Source organism: Ursus maritimus, unplaced genomic scaffold (genome assembly GCF_017311325.1).
Source record: "Ursus maritimus isolate PB19 unplaced genomic scaffold, ASM1731132v1 scaffold_21, whole genome shotgun sequence".
Taxonomy (NCBI): domain Eukaryota; kingdom Metazoa; phylum Chordata; class Mammalia; order Carnivora; family Ursidae; genus Ursus; species Ursus maritimus.
In genome coordinates this window covers 53,678,788-53,698,553 of record NW_024424564.1, presented here as the reverse complement: position 1 = coordinate 53,698,553, position 19,766 = coordinate 53,678,788, and the positions used below count along the sequence as shown (strand labels likewise).

General features: G+C 58.0%; 1 protein-coding gene across 1 annotated transcript in view; it reads left to right on the top strand.

Annotated features, from left to right (window-relative positions):
• Nucleotides 1–19,766, top strand: part of CELSR1 (cadherin EGF LAG seven-pass G-type receptor 1) — a 136,573-nt gene that overhangs the window by 78,935 nt on the left and 37,872 nt on the right. Inside the window, exons 7-9 of the mRNA XM_040637722.1 lie at nucleotides 16,913–17,070; nucleotides 18,030–18,193; nucleotides 18,615–18,740. Coding sequence (XP_040493656.1) covers nucleotides 16,913–17,070; nucleotides 18,030–18,193; nucleotides 18,615–18,740 — 448 coding nt within the window. The remainder of the gene's footprint in view (nucleotides 1–16,912; nucleotides 17,071–18,029; nucleotides 18,194–18,614; nucleotides 18,741–19,766) is intronic.

The window sequence follows — 19,766 nt, the reverse complement described above, 5'->3', positions numbered from 1 at the left end:
CCTTCCTGGCCGGTGGCAGGACTCTGGCAGCTTTTCTCTGTTAAGTCATCTATATTCTGAAGTTTTAAAACGTCTGTACTGGCTGGAAAAGTGACTTAGGCAATGAGCATTTGTTGAGGGTCCGTGTGCTGGTGTGGGGAGACTCAGGGACCCCCAGGGATCTCCCTGCAGTGGAGGAAGGCACGGAAGGCGTTTATGCATCGTGGCTGCCTTGGCTCAAGTCATGACGGGCAGCTACGATTCCAGGCCATTCACACAGACTCCAAAGCCAGAATGACCCTCTCTGACCTGGATGTGACTCGAGAGTCAGAAGGGTCTTGGAGGAAATGCTGTGAAGGTGTGGGCAGTTCTGGTTTCGTTTTATTTTGCTGTGCACTGGCTTGAGAGGGAACAAGTGAAGTTTTTTATCAGAATGTTCTGCTTTCCCTCACTGTGGTTTTGCAAGCCACTTTTCTCTTTCCTGGGGAACTCCAGGGCGCCCCCTCTGAGCTCAGGGACTGTTCTCTCTGCCTGAGTCTGCTCCAGCCAGCATGACACATGGGTGGAGAGAGCCACACTCCCTGGTTCCTCTGTGGAATCTGGGTCGCTTTCCCGTATCCAGCAGGAACGATGAGGACACAGATTGGCGGCAGAGCTCCCGTGAGGCTGACCCCCTCCTGGCCCAACGACAGGGACTTGGAGCCGGTGGTTCTTCTGGTCCAGACCCCCCCTCCCCAGGCTTTTGTTGGAATGTTGTGCATGCCCTTGAGTGCAGAGAAGGGAAAGTCAGCTCTAGGGCGGATCTGTCACCTCCCCGCTGCTCCCGGGCTGGGAGCTGCCACCTGCAAGTCTGGCCCCTGTACACCTCTGAGCCAGCCTGTCTGCCTCTGGCCTTCGCCACGGTGCTGTTCATGGGGCGGGACGCCAGGGACCCGCGGTCTCCAGTGCTGTGTGCTTCCTGGGGGCTGCGTGCCCACCAGGGTGCCGGTCCGCCCACTTAGGCTGAGGGGCCCCTTGGAGCCCATGCTCTGTAAGGGAAGCAGAGAAGGCACCCCTGTGACTTCTCCTTCTGCTTGTGTGGGAACCCACCTCCCCAGGCCCGGCTGAAGCTTTCAGCTGCGGGGCCGTGTCGGCCTTGGCGTCCCCACAGGGTGCCTGCATGTAGCATGTTCTGGAAGCGTCTGTGGGGGGCCCAAGCAACAGTGTACAGTTGAGCAGGACCCCCGATGGGGCCACCCCTACTTAGGTCCTAACGCATCATCCTCGGCCGTTGCCCGTGTTCGGGGAACATCTGCCAGGGACCTGCCCGCCGGCAAATCCCTCTGCGGAGCGCCCCCGGAATGTCCCGGAGGAGGGAGCCTCCCGCGAGGAGACGCGCAGGGGTGCGTCCCTGCTGCCCGCCGTTTCCGTTCCCAGGGCCAGCCTTTCAGCAGCGCTGAGCCGCTGAGCCAGACCCTCGGCGCAGGATTAGGCTGCTCCTTTCCTGGGGCTCAGCTCCTTCCTCTCTTGCCGGAGGTTATTCGGTGCAAGAAACCGAGCAGTTTCCATGTATGTCTTCAGGCCTCCGTGATGGGGTTTGCGGGTCCCACGGTTGGAAGCGTTCTGGGCCCATCTGTCTCGCGGGTGTGTGTGGGGGGCTGTTGTATCTATGCGACTCAGCGCCCGAGGCTCCTCGCTTCAGATGCGGTGACGGTCTTCGGCGTGGCCCGCAGCCAGACCGGGCTTGGCAGGTTGCAGGCACGTTGGCAGGGGCGGGAGGGCTGCTGGCCGAGGCAGGATGCCCCCGGGGTAAGGGGTGAAGGAGACTCCGCAAATGGTCCCTAAGGGCTGGCTGGTGCTCTGCCCTCCGGACCCCTGTTCTGTGGGCCCTGCCACTGTGGTCCTTGGTGCGGCCCCGTCTGCCTGGGCGCCTGAGCCTCAGCCACGGGCCCTCAGCTGCGCTCTGTGTACGAGACCGCGTATCTGGGTCGTTCAGTCCGAGAAGGAAGAATGGAGGAGAGTCTGAGGCCTCCTCCTGCCCCGCCCTGCGCTCCTGCCACCCGGCGCTGGCTTACGGGCCCTCCCTGACCTCCTCTGTCTCCGGGGTGTGGTCCGCTCTGTGTGTCTTCCATCCTGCGTGGGAATCTGGGGGGGCCCTGTGGACCCTCCTCAAGTCTGCCCGGGCTGTTTTATCAGGCAGGGTCCTCACAGGAAACAGGGACCCCTCAAACAGGATGGTCCCAGCAGGGCTTATTCACAAAACAGGGGGCGGGGCGTGGGGTGTCCATGAGGACTAGTGTGTGACCCTGGACGGTGGCAACAGCAGGGCTGTGTCCACCTTCGGACCTGGAGGAACAGGGGGAGGGCAGAGCCCACAAAGACAGAGTCAGGGAGAGAAGCAACTTACGTGGGGCAGTGACGTCCTGCAGAAGCCATCCTGACGGCTTTCCCTGCTCTCCCTCTGATCTCCTGTTGGGCTCCCGTCGGCCAAAGCCAGCCACGAGCCAGACACAGTGAGCCCTTGATAAGGTCCATGTGGGTCGGCCTCCCCTGCAGGAAGCAGGCCAAAGTCCGTTTACTCTTTCTCTGCTTGACCACGGTGTAGACGGGAAGGTCTGTTGCCGTCATTTGCCTTCCATGAAGGGAAGACGCTCGAGAGCTGGGCTTTCTCCTGGGAAGGTGTTTTCGAAAGCAGGCACTTTGCACAAACATGTTGGACTTCGTCAAGCGCGGCAGAGCCCCTCCCACGCCCCCCGCGGAGCTTTGGGGCCGATCTGGAGGATTTGTGATCTGACTCCCTCGCAGATGTGCATTTTTTCCTGAGGCTGTTTTGCAGATAAACGTTGGCACCGCCAGCGTGCAGAAGGGTGAGCGTACCCAATGGGGAGGGTGACCTTTCCCACCTGGAACTCAGGCTCGGCGGCAGGGTGGCCGGGGGGCGGGCGGAAGCACGCTCCCTACAGAGACGCTCTCATGTGGACATCTCGTCTCTGCTCTTCCTGGAGAGGACTCTGTGAAAGGCGTCACTCAGTCCCTGAGCATCTGCTGTGGGCCTGGGGCTGTTCTCAGGCTGGGCGTCTGTAAGGGTCCTGTGGAGGCCCCTCGCTTTGCTCCAGGTCTCTCAGCCCCGGGGCTGGGGTCATAGACACGTCCTCAAGGAGATGTGTAGTAAGATCCTGGGGAAGCAAGGATGGCTCATGTCTGTCTTGCCTGTGGCATCGGGGGGTGTCTGCCCACGCCAGCCGTGCCCTCTGAGTCTGCACGACCGCTGGGTAGACACGGACGTGCCCGGGAGGGATGCTCCTGGGAGCCCGTTCAGGGTGTGGGGCTCGGGGAGAGAGTGGGTGCCGGGGTGCTGTGTGAGGCAGGCCGGAGCAGCTGGGGGTCTCGATGTTGGGTGAAGAAGGCGCTTAGGAGGACGTGAGGTGTGTTAGGCAGGTGTCTGCACCTCGGCACCATTGACACCTCTCAGTGGTGGCTCATTCTTCGTTCCAGGGGCCTGCAGGGTGCTGAGCAGTGTCCCTGGCATCTGTCCATTAGCGCCAGCATCACCCCCCAGTTGTGACAGCCAGAATTATCTCCCGTCATTGTCATGTGTCCCAGTGGCCTCCGCAGGGGACACTGCTGCACTGGCTGGCAATTCGTGCCTGGGCGAGGCGGTGGAGCCCCTGCTGACTGGGCCGGCTGCTCGAGCCTCGCTGGGCTTGGCCTCTTCTGGCTCAGGGCCATTCTGAGATGGCGTGGGCAGCCTTTGGTAAGCGCTGCAAGTGTTTTCGTAAAGACGGGAGAGCTCTGGCTGAGTGGAAGCGCTCCCTTCCCGCAGCAGCGGCCTCTGCTTCCAGTCGAGCGGGACATCCAAATGCCTGAGGTTTCCGTGACCTTGGGGAAGGGAGCCACCCAAAGCAGGGGTCATTAGGAACTACTGTGCCCGGCCACACTTCAGACCCCGTGTTTCTTCAAGTCACTCCCAACCTCCTGGGTCTGACCTCCCATTAAAACTCCAGGTGTCCCGAGGGAAGTGGGCGATGTGCGGGGCAGTGCAGAGGAACAACCCCACGTGCCACACTCTGGGGTCAGAGTGGGAGGGGGTCCCCCCTGCTTCACTGAATGTTCCAGAAAACTCAAGGGCTCCAGAGTGCTAGGCGTGTACTTCTTTCCAACACCGTCCAAATGGCAGCATTTGTAATTGTGGTTTTTTATGGGGTGGGATGCATTCTCTTGCAGAGCCCAACCTGCAGAAACTGAGAAGTTACTCAGTAGAAAGGAGGGCCGTTCACGCAGGGCAGTGTCACGCGGTCTGAAAAGTAATGAGGTCGAGCTCTGTGTGCTGATGTGGAAAGCTGTCTAAGAATGTTGTTCATGGGTTTAACAAGCACTCTGAAGACCAGGTCGTAGACCATACACTTTTTTTTAAAAAAAAGATTTACTTATTTGTTTGAGAGAGCGACAGCATGCATGCAAGAGGGCGCGTGAGCGGGGGGAGGGGCAGAGGGAGAGGGAGAGAGAGAATCCCAAGCAGATTCCCCGCTGAGCACAGAGCCCAACTCAGGGCTTGATCTCACAACCCCGAGATCATGACAGCCAAAATCAGGAGTCAGATGCTTAACTGACTGAGCCATGCAGGCATCCCCAACCATACACGTTTTAATTTCAAATTGCAAACTTTCAGAAAAGTTGCAAAGTTAAAACAAGAACTCATTGCCCAGATGCCCAGTTGTTGACATTTTTCCACTTTTGCTTTATTAGTCTCTATCCCCCCCCCATATGTATCCTCCTTGTATTGCACCTGCTGGTCTGAGCACCCTTGGTGGTCACACCTGTGTCAGGTGTCACTGTGCTGAATGTCGGCTGTGTTCTAATGCCATCGAGCTCTCCACATGTATTGGTCGGCTTTCTGCTGTAACAAGGAGTTCTCTCTTCTTTCTACGTATTTATGTTACTATGGTTTCACAAATTCCTATTTTATTCACTGGACCATAATCTATTGTTTTCATTAATTTGGTGTTCAGATTGTTCCCTGTTTGGCCCATATCTCAGATTCGGCTAAAGGGACACAGGTGTAAGTGCCAGCTTTACATAGCTCCAGCCTTTTGGCACCCCCATTGCTTTTATTAGCACTCCTTTGCCTTTTGGCAGGAAAAAGACATTCCAGGCTTATTTTGTACTTTTTCTGCCCCAGCCCTGGAATCAGCCATTTACCCATAGAACTCTGGTTTCTTTTTGCAAAGAATGGCATTTAGAAACCAAGATCAGGGTACCGGGTGTTCTCATTGCAGCTGGGGCGTCTCCCTCACCGTCTGTCTCACCAGGCAGAGCTGGGACACGTATGTGTGTGTAGGTGAGTGTGCACAGACATGTATGCACATACCACAGTTCATATTTGTTTCGTCCCTACTTCTTTTTTTTGGTAAGGTTTTACCTAATTATTTTGAAAGAGAGAGAGCTAGCAAGAGAGAGTGAGAGAGTGCGTGCGAGAGTGTGAACACGAGTGGAGAGAAGCAGGCTCCCCACTGAGCAGGGAGCCCGATGTGGGGCTTGGTCCCAGAACCCTGGGATCATGACCTAAGCCGAAGGCAGGCACTTCACTGACTGGGCCACCCTGCCGCCCCGCGTCCCTACTTCTTGAAATCCTTGAATTCCATCCCAACACGACAGAGTCATTCTAGTTTTTCCTCTTTCATGTTTGTTACTCTTTTCTTTCAGTGAGAAACCTGTTCCCATTATCCTCAATGTGGTTATTTATTTCTCACTCCACTGTTACTTAAACAATGTGCCGGCCCATGGGGCCACTGGCTTGCAAACTGCTCCCTCCTTGGGCCTGACTCTACCACTGACTCCAAAAGGTGCTGGGAACAAGGGGCCTTAACAGAGATTTGGCTGACGTATTAAATTATTCAGAAAATAGAGGAAGGAAAGAAGGAAGGGAGTTTGCTTAAAATTTGTTATAAATTTAAACGCAATGAAAATACAAAATACCAAAATATGTGGGATGCAGCTAAAGCAGTGCCCAGGGGAAGAGTCATAGCACTAAAAATACTATGAGGAAGAAAAGGAAAGTCTCAAATCAGTAATCTAAGCTTCCATCTTAAGAACTTCTAAAAATAAGAGCAAAATACACTCAAAGCAAGCAAGCAGAAGGAAGGAAATAATAAAGATACGAGTAGAAACCAGAGGAGCTGAAAACAGAAAAACAATACAGAAAATCGATGAAACAGCTTTGGAAAGATCAATAACACTGGTAAACTTCTAGCAAGATGATGAAAAAAGACAGCACAGATCCCAATGCGAGGAATAAAATGGGACATCAGTACAGACCCAGCAGACGCTGGTGGGTAGCGGAGGAATGTCACACGCATCCCTACATACATTCATTTAAGGCCTAGATGAAACGGTCCAGTTTCTCAGAAACACAAGCTGCCACAACCCACCCAATGTGAAATAAATAATTGAATGACTACATTGCTGTTAAGGAAATGGAATTTATAATTTAAAAACTCCCCGAAATGAACTCTCCAGGCCTAGATGGTTTCACTGGAGAATTCTACCAAATGTTTAAAGAATGACATCAATTCTATACGGTCCCTTCCAGAAAAATAGAAGAGGAGGGGATGCTTCCCAGGTCCCTGGGACGTTCATAGTACCCCAATAGGAAAACCAGATCAAGACAGCACAGAAGCAGAAAACCAGAAGCTGGTGCCCCTTGTGACTCTGTGCAGCTCATGTCCCCACGGAGGCTTGTACGTGGGTGCTCATGGCAGCCCCAGCCTGGAAACAACCCAGTGGCCTCCGTGGGTGAGTGGTGAAACGGACCGTGGTGCGTCCCTCCCACGAAACGTGGGCTGTGACTCGGTACTCGCCGCAGACATACGCCGAGTGACAAAAGCCAGCCTCACCAGCTTACGTACTACACGATCCCATTTATAAAACATTCTTTTTTTTTTTTTTTAAAGATTTTATTTATTTATTCGACAGAGATAGAGACAGCCAGCGAGAGAGGGAACACAAGCAGGGGGAGTGGGAGAGGAAGAAGCAGGCTCATAGCGGAGGAGCCTGATGTGGGGCTCGATCCCATAACGCTGGGATCACGCCCTGAGCCGAAGGCAGGCGCTTAACCGCTGTGCCACCCAGGCGCCCCCCATTTATAAAACATTCTTGAGGTGTCGAAACGACAGAATTGGAGAAGAGATTAGTGGTTTTCCGGGGTCGAGGTGAGGGCAGGAGGGAAGTAGGCGTGGCTGTGGAAGGACAGCAGGTGGGGTCCCGGGGGTGATGGAACGTTCTCTGTCCTGCCGAGTTGGTGTCCACACCAGGCTCTGGTGATGCTCCTGCCGTTTTGCAGGATGTTTGCCACTGGGGGAACTGGGTAGGGGCACATGGGGTCTCTGTTATTTCTTACAATTGCACGCACGTCTAAAATGATCTCAAAATAGAAGGCTTAATTAAAGGAACTTTGCAAAATAGAGAAGTAGGTGCTGACATGTGCTTGTTTTCCTCTGCCCCCTCCAAGAAACCCCAAATCCATCCACAGCAGGTATCAGAACCCTCCTGCCAGGTCATAAACCGCCCCACAGTGTGGTGTCTTAGAACATCAGATATGTATTATTTCTTGGGATTCTATGACGGAAGCGTTGAGGCTTTTTTGTCAGCAGTCTGCCACGTGGGGGACAATCCTGGGGAGAGAGATGATGAAGAGGACGTCTCTTGTGTCCGTTTTGTACCTTTCTGTGCTGTTTTTCCTGTCTTCGTTTTCTCACGAGTGCGGCAGAGTCGCCTGGGTGGTGGGGCTATGAGCCAGTTTTATTAAAGCGTAGGTGAGCCTTTGCCAAGTACGTCAAGGCTTTGGGGGAAAGGATGGGCCAGGCTGTAGTCCCGCCTCGGCTCCGGGGGTCACACCGGCTTTGCTGCTCCCACTGACGCGGAGCTGAGGACGTGCGTTTGAGATTTGCACCTCGGCAGCCTCGCCCCGTGCAGCCCGAGCCTCCAGTCCGGAGCGTGAGTGTGTTCTCTCTCCCCCTGCATTTGCACGGGTGCAGCCAGTCCTCCGGGATGGGAATGACCTCTGTTTGCCTGCGCCACTACGGGTAGTCGAGAAATATCAAATGTCAGTGCTCTCGTGGCCCGCGGCCTGCCGTTTACCTGCCGACTCGGAGGGCGAGGTCTGCCACCGCTTTATCCTTCATCAGGGCCTGGAAGGTTCGGGGCCTCCCTGGGAACCCAGGAGGCAGAGAGAAAAGCCCGATGAGCCGCCTCTGTGGGGGGCCGGACCAGCAGCCCCCGGGAGAGGGGAGGGCCCCAGCCTGTGGGCGGCCCAGGGGCAGGGACTCACGTGCTTCCTCTCCAAAACACGGCCTCATCAGATGGTAGACGGTCACCTGGTGTGGAAACATAATTATTGCCCGGGACTCACGCAGACCCACCCTGGGGCCTTTGTGTTCCGCGGCCTGGTATGGAAAGTTAGCCTCGGGCCCGGGCTCCCGGTCTGGCAACGGTCACTGTTCTGCACCTGCCACCTGCCACCTGCCTCACGCCTCCATCCTTCCCTGCTTTCCCTCCCTTCCCCAGGCTCGCTGCCTTTCCTTGCCTCTGCCCCCACCCCCGGGACAAGGACATTTATTGACCGGAGTCCTCACGTCCCCCCTTGGAAGAGGAAACTGAGGCCCAGAGCAAGGCCATGGGAGCCAGGGGTCGGCCGAGCCAGGGTCCAGTGGCTCTCGCCCACTCGTGGGCTCCACGGATCCCAGGGCTGGCATGGATTCCCAGACCCTGGGGGTTTCTGGGTGGCCTGGAGGAGCCAAGGGCCTGGGGGGGTGTCTCTGCTGCTGTCCAGACTCTGGGGACTGAGAGGGGCCTGTTAGGGCCCCAGCGGGAGCAGGCGAGGCTTTGCAGGGCGGTGTGGGTGTGCACGCGAGCATGTGTGCACATGTATGCTAGTGAATGTGTACACGTGCGTGAGTGTGAGTGTGTAAGTGTGCACATCTCCTATATGCCTTTCTCGCTTCGTCTGAGGAGCCTTTTTGAAACGGTGACCCGTGGCCTGGAAATCCTCGCAGCCTAGAGTGTCGTTGCCGGGAGCCATCTGTCCTCTCTTTCCTGGGAGGAGTGGGTTGAGTGCAGGGCCCACCTCGGCAGCGCCAGGGCCCTGTGCTGGGGACCCTCCGGGCTGCTGCTAGGGTGCTCCCTGGCCCACCTCTCCTCCAGCGGGACGTAGCTGACCGTCAGACCTGTGGACCCCACGTGTGGAGGAACGTGAGCTTCTCGTCTGGTGTCTGAAGGTCCCCCCAGTTCGCGTGGAGTAAATCCCCAAGAGAAGGAACATTACCCAACTTTCCAAGAAGGTGCTGTTTAAACGTCAGGAACCCCTACATTGAGCCCTTCATTTGCCATTGGAGAAACCCCCCCTCGGAGCAAATCTGCATAAACTCCCCGGTTCCCAGAAGCCCGGGCAGCCTGCTGGCCAAGCTGGCCGCAGAGGGGGGACCTGAGCCCCGCCAGCAGGACTGCAGTGGAGGCCCCTGGCCCCCTCCAGACCCTGGGAGCTTTTGTCTGGTGAAGGGCCGGCCAGCGAGGGGCTGGCGCTGTGCCCCGTGGATCTCGTCCAGAACAGAAGTCCCCACGGAGATCACTGGGGCCTGCGGGAGATGCTTGCTAGTATCCAGGGCCGAGCGCACAGGCCTTCCCGCCCCCGGCCCCGACGGTCCTCCGTCGTACACCCACCAGAAGAGCACAGGGCTTCTGTTGTGTCTGTGGCTGGAATCGTGAGCGAGGCTGGGCCACCGGGCCTGAGAAACAGAGGTGCTGGCGTGCCTTTTTTTTTTTTTTTTAAAGAAATTCTAGGGTGAGCAGTTGGTTCTGACCCTTGTTGAAGACCTTTTCTTTTTAACGCCCCCAAACATGGAGCGTCTGCGGGCACCGTCCCACATTTTCTGGGGCCGCTCTGGAGAAGAACCAGGGGCTTCCCTAAAGACGTGGTTACGTGCCAGCTGCAAATTGCTCCTTTTTTCTTTAAAGACGTAAAAAGAATTTTTTTAACCACAGAAAAATATTAGGACAGCACAACACAGGGAGAACAGCCATTCGCACTTGTTTTTTGCTTTTCATCCCATCTTTTTAGCAGCCACGCGGCAGCCGCAAACTGTGGAGCGCCCCCCTCACGCCCGGTGCGGTGCCGAGGCCTTCCGTGCGTTATGCGCTCAATCCTACAGGGGAGGCGCTATTTTACCCATTTTACAGATGAGTCTGGCGGGCAAGGAAGCTGGGTGACTCCCCTACGTGGGGTCGGGATGTGAACTCCTGGCCTCCGGGAGGCGATACTCTTCGAAGCTGTGGACACTGCTGTCCCGTGCCCCCTGCCAGCCTTGGGCTCTCACGGCTGGGCCTCACGTCGGCGTGCAGCCACACCAGCCCGACCAGCTTCAGGCACTGTCTGCAAAGGGGCTCAGATCCACTTTTCTGTTTTGTTCCCAAAGGACGCTGGAGGTGGTAGCTATGAACTTTTCCAGTGTCTGGAAGAGTCTGTCCAGGCGCCGAGGGGTAAGGACCCTGCCTCCGGCCACTAGCAGGCGAGGGAGTCGGGGTGGGGGGGAGTGCCCACAGCGGCCGTGGGCAGGAACTTGGCGTGGCCTCCTGCGTGAGAATGCAGAGCTGTCTGCCCCACCTGGTGGCCAGTTAGTGGCCTTGCCTGAGCCCAGTTCCTCTGGACCCATGCCCCCTAAGTGAGAGGCTGTGTCCTCAGGACAGAGGTTTCTAAACATCTTCACAGAAAGACAATCAAGAAAGGTCTGGGCTGTTTTTACCCTTAATGTGAACCTTGAGAAGCAAATACTGTTACAACTTAATTTTGGGGGAGCTTTTGCTGGCAATTGAGGTGACTTTTTATCCCCGCCCCCTGACTGCAAATGCAGGTGAGGTGGAAGAGGGGACTGAGCCGTGGCTCAAGAATGTCTCCAACCCTGGCTGCGGGAGGGGCAGCCCGGTTCTCGGTGAGCAAGCCGTCTTGTCCACGTGGAGACATGGAATCATGTGCCGAGTTCTGAAGGTGCCTTGGGGAAGCCCGCCTAGCCCGTGTCGCTCTTGGGTTCCTCCAATGTTTACTAGGTGGCAGATCCGGGGTGCAGGTGAGCCTGACGTGCATGGCGTCCGTGCGTTGTGCCTGACGTGGCCAGGCCTTGTCGTGGCATCCAGTGTGAGCGGGGAGGTGGGGTTTCTGCAGCAGGGACTTGCTTTGGCGGGTGGGGAAAGGAAGGCAAGTCGGGTCGAGAAAAATCAAGTAGCCCGGGGCACCTGGGTGGCTCCATCGGTGAAGCATCTGCCTTCGGCTCAGGTCACGATCTCAGGGTCTTGGGATCCAGTGGCGTGTCGGTCTTCGTGCTCAGCAGGGAGCCTGCTTCTCCCTCTGCCTTCTGTTCTCCCTGCTTGTCTCTCTCTCTCTGACAAATACATAAATAAAATCTTAAAAAAAAAAGTAAAAGAAACATCAAGTAGCCCAAGTGCCTTGAGAAGAATCAGAAGGGGTAAGGTGATGGCAAGTGGTTGGGACTTGAGGTTAAACCCCCAGGTTCTTAACCTATCTTTCCTACGCTCCTTCTCTGCCCCTTTCTTGTGCAGTGCTGGCGGTGCGTCCCCGCAAACAAGGGCATAGACTCGTTAGCACCTTGCTGTCCTGGGGTCCAAAGCACCTGTGTTCAGCTTGACTGGAGAACAGGGGTCCTACCTGGCGGGCAAGAGGGAGTCCACACCCACGTGGTACAGGCTGGGAAGCTGAGGCTTAGACAGTGGTTTCCAGCTAGACCGTGTCCTGCTACCTTCCTACCAGTGTGGGTGCTCCGTCCAGGCCGGCTTTGGGCCTCCTGGGAGACAGCACCTTCGTCCCGTGTTTGAGTTCCCTCAATGTCCCGTCGGAGGCTCCGTAGGAATTTGGTGTGGACCGTGGACACATGTGTGCCTCTGGATGCTACTGTCCTCATGACCCCGTCTTCCAGTTTGCTTCGGAGAAATGCCATGCCTGCTTCCCAGGGTGGGCTGGTCACCTCTGTGCTGGAACCGGCAGGGTCTGGCCCACGTTTCCTGGGGCAGGGGCCGTCGCCCCGCAGGCCGTGTTGAGCAGACTGTCACGTCCGGTCTGGGCCTCACTATGTGTGGGAAGTGACAGCTCGGTACATGTCCAAGGCTGCATTTTGACTCCTTACGACATTCCCAAAGTCCAGCCATGTGTGAATTCTCTGACGTGAAGTTTGGTTGATCATATCTGACATAGACCATGAATCCATTTATTTCCCAAGACTTGCCGCTCCCGGTGTCTGGTTTCGAGGCGCCCCCACACTGCCGTCCCCCCCACCCCCGCATCCAGCATTTGAAACTGAACCCCATCAGCCTCCCTAATGAGGCATTGTTTGCAGCAGGGTAAAAGGCTGTAGAAATGTGAGTACTTCGTAAGGACCAAACGCTTTTGTGCACGCAAGAAAATCCCCACCAGCTGCTTGAGAGCATCTGAATGGAGGCGCACGGGGAGGGCCTGCACAGAGAGAAGAAAAAAAGTGAAGGAAAATAGAAAGGGGCAGACCCTAAGTGACAGCTTCTGGGGGACTTACGGAGAATCAGGATCCTGGATCTGCACGGAGTTGCGAGCTTTTTGCTTTCGGGTCCCCCCTGCACACGGCAACCCTCTGCTTTTCTCGGTGGGCGGCAGGGGTGAGCCTGGTGGGGTCTGTCCACCTGCCCCGTGGCGGGCTCTGCTCAGGACGGGTGCAGGCGTCACCATCTGCAGGCCCTGCTGGCTCGCTCATGCCTCTGCTTTGCCTGCTTTGCTCGGACCCTGAGTGTCCAGGCCTGGCTGCTACAGGTATGGGGTCCCCCGGGGCCTGGCTGGTCACCCCACCAGGCAAGCTGAGCCTGAGGAAGGGGGAGGCAGGGACGCCACCCTTCGCCCTGCCTGTGTCCGGCCCCCTTCTAACGTGAGAATTGTTGCCACATGACCCCTTTTCTTCCCGTGTCTTTTTCTTGCGTGCAAATGCGTGGCAAACGTTCACAGTTCTTAAGAATATTAGAGACCGTTTGTTTTGTCTCGTTCTTTATCTTGTTCCTCTGTACCCATGCCAGCGAGCGCTCTCTTCCACCCGCCTGTGCCAAGTCGCCCCGCCTGCGCTATGAATGAGCAGCTTAAACCGTTCTCTCTTCTTCAAACACGAGAGGTGGACACACGGCGGTAAGCCCGCCGCTGCCACGGTCCTCCGATTTCTGCCCCGCGGGGGGTTCCTCGTACGTGCCGGCCGTGCGGGTAAGACGCGCTTTGTCTTCCCTCGGCAAGAACGGATGACCGGAGCCCAGATCCGGTGCACCTGCCCGCGTGTTCACCTCGCTTCTCCGTCCTGACTCGGGCTGCCTTGTGGCGACCTGCACACCCCCGACCGAGAGCTTTCTCTCTCCTAAGACTTGTGGCGACCTGCACTGACCTGAGCTTTCTCTCTCCTACATGTTACTGCCGGCAGCAGTCTTGACATGAAGGCCACGCGGTGCATTTTATCCCCACTTTCCAGGTCAGAATGGGAAGCAGCTTCCCCCCGGTTACACAGGTAGACCGTGGCCACGGGGGTCGACCTCCGGACAACCGCAGTCCACGTCCCATAGAAGGAGCCGCGGTGAAGTGCACAGCTCAGCGCCGTGTAGCGCATTCACGACGTGCCGCAGCCGCCACCTCCGTCTAGATCGGAGATCAGTCCAGCTCCTAAGAGGAGACTCTACCCCCCAGCGCTGCCTCCCAGTCTCCCCCAGGCCCCGACACCTCCAGGCTGCTTTCTCTCCGTGGCTCTGCGTGCTCTGGACGTTTCACGTGAACAGAAACCTGCGGGATCTTTTGTGTCCGGCCGCTTTCTCTTCGCGTCTCATTCTGGCGGCTCATCCGCGCTGGAGCTGCTTTCGCGGCTCCATCCCTTTTAAAGGCTGAATCGTAATCCCATGGGATGGAGAGGCCACGTTTTGTTCATCCACCCTCTGCTGACGGACGTTGGGGTGTTTTCCTCCTTTCCGCTGTTGAGAACGGTGCCACTGTGAACATCCGTGAGCAGGTTTCTGCGGGAATCGCTGTTTTCTTCGGCTTCACCGTGTGTCCCCAGCAGGGGAGCTGCCAGGTCCTGCGGTGACTCTTAGAGGAGTCAGGCCCGGGCGCACGCCTCTCCCCGCGTGCCCCTTGTCTTCTCCTGCGGCGGCTGACCACGTGTTCTGGGGCCGCCTGAGAAGAGGTGGGACAGTGGGGTGCTCTGCGGGGCAGGGCTTCTCCCGGACACTTCACGGGGTCTCTCCTGCCCTTCCTTCTAGTTCCTCATCTGGGAATGCTTGCTCTCGTGGCCAGAGGGGCCGCTGCGTCGGACCTGACGGCCCAAGGGTCCGGGAGTGGGAATAGAGAAGCAGGTGTTGGACCACGTCTGTCAGACCCTGGCTGTTCTCCTGAAAGCCGTCCTTGCCGCATTGAGGAAGGGACGCCAACTCTGAAGTCTGTCTTCACCGTGGGCCGCCTCGAGTCAGCACGTGCTGCTCTCGGTGCAGATGCTGATGCTGGTGGGGGCCTTTGCCTCCCGCCGTCCCTCCCTCGCTGCCGTTCCTTGGATCCCGGAACCCTGGCCCGTTGATGACGAGCAGCCGTTGACAACAGCTGCAGTTTTGCAAACAGAAGCCCACTTCATTAGAGCTTTCCAAGGGTAAATGCCGTTTCGGTCCTCAGAGAAGTCTCCCACCCAGCCCCAAAAATGCAAATTACAAGTTGTAAAGAGAATGCGGGGCTCGCGCAGCCTGGTTCTTCCCCCGGGATGGCACCTAGCACTTAAGCAGCTCATAATAGGCACTTGGATGTGTTTTTCCAAAGCAGGCTGCTCTAACAGCGAGGAAGCAGATTATTTTTTATACTCATCTAACTGTTGCTTAACCAGAGGTGAGATATTTGAGGATATAGCCGCTCAGATCTCGTGATCTCATAACTGATGGAAAAGAAAATGTAGAAGATAATCCAGGAGCTAGGGCACCGGGCAGCATGGTAAAAGCCTCCCTTGGATTTACCAAAGAAGGGTTCTCGGGAGAATCATGTGCCTTATATTGATGTCACTCTTGAAGTCCCTGTGACGTAGAGAGGACAGGTATTCTAATATGAAATCCTTCTCTTGTGGGCAGAGAAACCGAGGTTCAGTGATGGGCCTTGTCCAGTCAGATGGTTGGCCAAGAGGGAGTGGAAGGCTCAGCTGGGGTCACCATGTACAGTGGTGCAGGCTGTGCACTGCACAACTCGGGGGGTTGTGGACACCCCCAGAATGAATGGGGCAGGCCCTGGCATCACACAATTTGGCCACCTGGCTGAGCTCCTGTTATCAGCAGCTCCTTGTTCTGCCTTTCAGCCCAGTGTCCTCAATCGAATGGGTACTTCTTTACTTCTTTGAAGACCTGAAGATTTCTTTTTGAATGAACCGTGCAGTTGTTATTTCCCTATTAAAAGACTTTGTGTTGATTTAATTAAATTCTCTTTATTTTTACAACTCTTTTTTCCAATACCATTATAAAGAAGCATAAAATTGCTGCATGTTGTAAACTCAAGCAGACCCCAGAGCTCTCACGTGGGGGCACTGAGTGTTGTTTTTAGGGGCGATGGGAAGGGCTGCTGGGGCCGGGAGAGCGCGTCCTCTCTGTGGAGAGTAAGGAGCCCTGTGTGCCGTGAGCTGATTGTGAGGCCAGGTGGCACTTGGCATGCGCCATCGGGGTTAATCTAGGCCACCCCGGGCGGACAGGTCTTGTCTTCATCCGGGTTGGACCGATGGGGATGGTAGTTCTCAGCTGCCTGGTCCAGCCCGAGTCGGCTCTCTGGCTGCCTGCTCCGTTCTGGGAACTTGGAGACCCGCGTGCTCACGTGATGCGGTGGCATGAGCAGGCTCACAGGCTTGTGCCAGAAGCATGTTTGGGGGCTGTCTGGGTGCTCGTGCTCGGGTCCTCAAGGGGCAGGCCAGGAGACTGGCGGGGGTGCCCAGGGACGGGGCAGGGCTGCCTGGGAGTTACTGTCATTAGACACTAACCACAGCCTCCTTGAGAAGGGGACCTGCTTCTTCCGGCCAGCTCTACCCAAAGCCACCAATTTTGGAGGAATTCTTAGAACCAGCCCTGGGTGGGGAGACTGTGTGCGTGAGGCCCTCAGGGATGGCTGAGGGGGGAGAAGCTTGGAGGCAAGTGGGGTCGGTCTTGGGGCAGGAAGGGTGGCTGTCTTCAGGCCAGTAAAGGGCACGGGAGGGTCATCCCAGGACGAGAAAAGTCCAGGGCCCAGGAGTGACTGGGAGCCCCCGGGGTTCCACACTCTGGGAACGCGGAGGGGTGAGCAGGACCGTGGTCAGGAGGCGTGGCCGCGGGTCCAGCCGACGCTTGGACTCCCAGGCGGAGTATTCGGAAGGAGGCGTCTCTGGGTTTTGGCATTGGCTGTGTAACAGACTACCACAAACTGTGTGGTTAGGACACCAGAAAGTGTCCTGTCACAGTTATGGAGGCCGGACGTCCAGGATCGAGCTGTCAGCAGGGCCGAGCTCCTTCCTTGTCTCTCCAGGCGCTGGTGGTGCTGGCTGCCCCTGGTGTTGCTTGGCCTGGGGCGCCTCACCCTGTCTGCCTCCATCGCCACACGGCCTTCTCCCTGTGGCTCGGTGTCTGAGCCTTGTGAGGTCCCCAGTCGCATGGGACCAGGGTCCACCCTGCTGCAGTGTGACCTCGTCTCAGCTCATTACATCTGCAGACCGTTTATTTCCACGGAGGGTGGCGTTCCGAGGTTCTGGGAAGAACATACACTTTAAGGGTACCCAGTACAGCTGGTTTGGGGAACTAGTTTAAAACAAGGCTGTCCACACGTGGCCTTCCCGTGTCCTCAGCGCCCATGAGCGGGTGGCACGTGCCGGCTGGTGGGAGCACACGCTGATGCCTTCTGTGTTCTCTCTTCCTGCAGCCCAACATCGGCCGCCTGGGCCTGCCCCATGGGCCGTCTGGAGAGAAGGTGGCCGTGGTGACCGTGGACGACTGTGACACAGCCGTGGCTGTGCGCTTTGGCAGCCTCGTCGGGAACTACAGCTGCGCTGCCCAGGGCACACAGAGCGGCTCCAAGAAGTGAGCATCCGGGATGGGGAGGCCCACGCAGCCCCCTCCCCCCATGACTACTGCTCCCCAACAGGGTCGTCCAGGGCAGGACCCTGATGCCGGGCACCGTGGGCTCAGCACCCTGGCAGCCCCAATCCAGGCTGAAGTCAGAGTCCCACCTTCCCTCCCACACGTTAGAACCTTCTAGAATAAGTCCCCTTATCACTTGTGCCGATGTAACGGCCAGGCCAGGCCCGCCATTGTGACGGCTGGCCTGAGGGCCCCAGAGACTGTGGGGTCGGCTGGCCTCGATCCATCGGGCACGGGTCCCCGTGGTCCAGTAACCCTCCCTCCGTTCGATCCTGGAGGGTTTCTGCAGCGCATCCTCGCTCAGAAACCAGACTGTCGGTGCAGACAGCTGTCAGGCCAGTCTCCCCGGCCAGAGCAGACGTTCCTAGTCCTTCTTAACCGTGTTGTGGTGGAGTCTTCAGTAAGCTTCTGAAGTCCGCAGTTAGACCCCCGGTCCCCGCCGAGCTTCTGCGGCCGCTGTGGTGGAGGTGCGATCGGGCCCATTTTACTGATGAGAAAAGTGTCGCCAGGGAGATTAGACCCCTTGCCCGAGGCCGCACAGCTGCTCACGCGGAACCAGGCCTCTCGTTTGCTGTGAGCTCTTCAAGGTCATCGGAGGTCAGGGCAGGTAGTGTCACCGTTTGGCACGGGCTCGAGCCCGCTGGGCTGCTCCTTCTGCTTGGGCTGGCCTGGCCTGGGCCGTGGGCGGGACTCCGTTTGTCTGGATCTGATGCGGGTTCGAGGGGCCAGTGGTGGCCCTAGGAGTAAGACCTGCCTTTTGCGTTCTGGCCTGTTGGCCGCCTGCCTCCCTATTCAGTTACTGACATTGTGTGTGTCCGGGTGGCAGCAGCGTCAGGAGCCCCACACCGCCTCTGGCCAGCCAGATGCAGAGGTCAGAGGGGCTGGCTTTGCATCCCCAGGTCCCTGGATCTGACCGGCCCTCTGCTCCTGGGAGGCGTCCCCAACCTGCCCGAAGCCTTCCCGGTGCGCAATCGCCAATTTGTGGGCTGCATGCGGAACCTGTCTGTGGATGGGAGGAACGTGGACATGGCCAGCTTCATTGCTAACAACGGCACCAGGGCAGGTACGGCGTGGGGGCCACGCAGGGGAGGGCCACCTCCACAGCCCGGGCAGTGACTTCCTCTAGAACCGAGCCTGTGTGCCCCCGCCGTGGGCCTCCAGGAGGGGAGCCCTGGCTCACGGATGTGCTGCTCTTGGTCCTGGGCGTTCTGCAATGTGGGGTGCCAGTGACGCCACTGGGCTGGACGGGGCACTCAAGCGTGTCACCAGGTGACTCGGCCAGCTGGCAGGACGGGCAGTGTGTCCTGTACCACTTCAGGTCTGATGGTCTTACTGCCGCCAGAGGGTTGCGGGCCGGCCTGCCTCCCCTCAGGGCTGTTGCTCGCGGGGCTGTCTTCCCACCGCATGGGTCGGTGTTAGGAAACGGGGACCGGTCCCCCCGACCGAGGCACAAGCCACTCGTGTTTCCCCCTCTGTGCTTCCAGGCTGCGCTGCTCAGAGGAACTTCTGTGAGGGGACCTGGTGTCAGAATGGGGGCACGTGTGTCAGCAGGTGGGACACCTACCTCTGTGAGTGCCCGCTCCGGTTCGGCGGCAAGAACTGCGAGCAAGGTGAGGGGCTGGCTCCCGGCCTTGGAGACCTCGCTCCGGGGCCTTCGGGCTCACACGGGCCTGCACGTCCAGAGCTGCGGCCTCTGGTGGCGTGTGTGTCCCATGGCGTGGGCCCCGCTGGGGTGTAAGAGCATGCACGGGACCCGGCAGGGGTGAGAGGCTGGGGGGCGCGGGCAGGAAGCTGGGGCGGCAGCCGGGTGGACAGCGGCCCACGCCCCGAGTTCCTGTTATGGAGGCCGCGAGCCCAGCCGTGGCTGTGCCAGAGAAAACAGATGCCAGCTCTGGGTTCATAAGAGCAGGAAACAGACAGCCCAGGGCGCGGGAGGCTGTCGCCCCCGGAGGCAGCCCCCAGCTGGCGTGGTCTGTGCTGTTGGCCGCTCGGCTCTAAAGCCTCGTGTGATGACCGTGCCGCCCCACCTGGGGGGTGCCCCTCTGTGACACACAGGGCCCGTCTGGCACCCCCAAGTGTGACAGATGGCATGAGGCTCTCGATCCACCCATTGCCACCTCCCTGGTCCCCCCCAAGTATCTTGGAGCTCTCGGCTGGCCTGTGGCCTCCCCACCTCCGTGCCTATCACCAGGAATAGAGCGACAGGGGCCTGCATGCCTGGGGGTCAGAGCCTACCGCAGACACAGATGAGGGCTGGTTAGACTGCAGGTTGAGATGGGGGTGCTGGCACACGCGTGCGGTATTCACTGCAGGCTCACACTGTCCCAGCGGGAGACCCTGCTCCTGCCCCTGGCTCCCCACCCAGGAGGTGTGGGGCGGGACAGCTGGGTTGTGCTCACAGGGCCCCCCCAGCACCCCAGCTGCTGAGCCCAAGGATTCTGAGCCCCCACGCTCTGCTTTCTATCCAGCCTGAGAGCCCCTTGTCATGCCCTGGCCAGGCCTGAGAACCCCACACACCCCCTGGCCTCAGCCTCACCCCCCAGGAAGGTGGCAGGTGCCCCAGGGGGTGGGCTTCTGTAAGCTTGGGGCTCCTGGACTCAGGACTAGATGCTGGCCACATGAAGTCTGACAGCGGC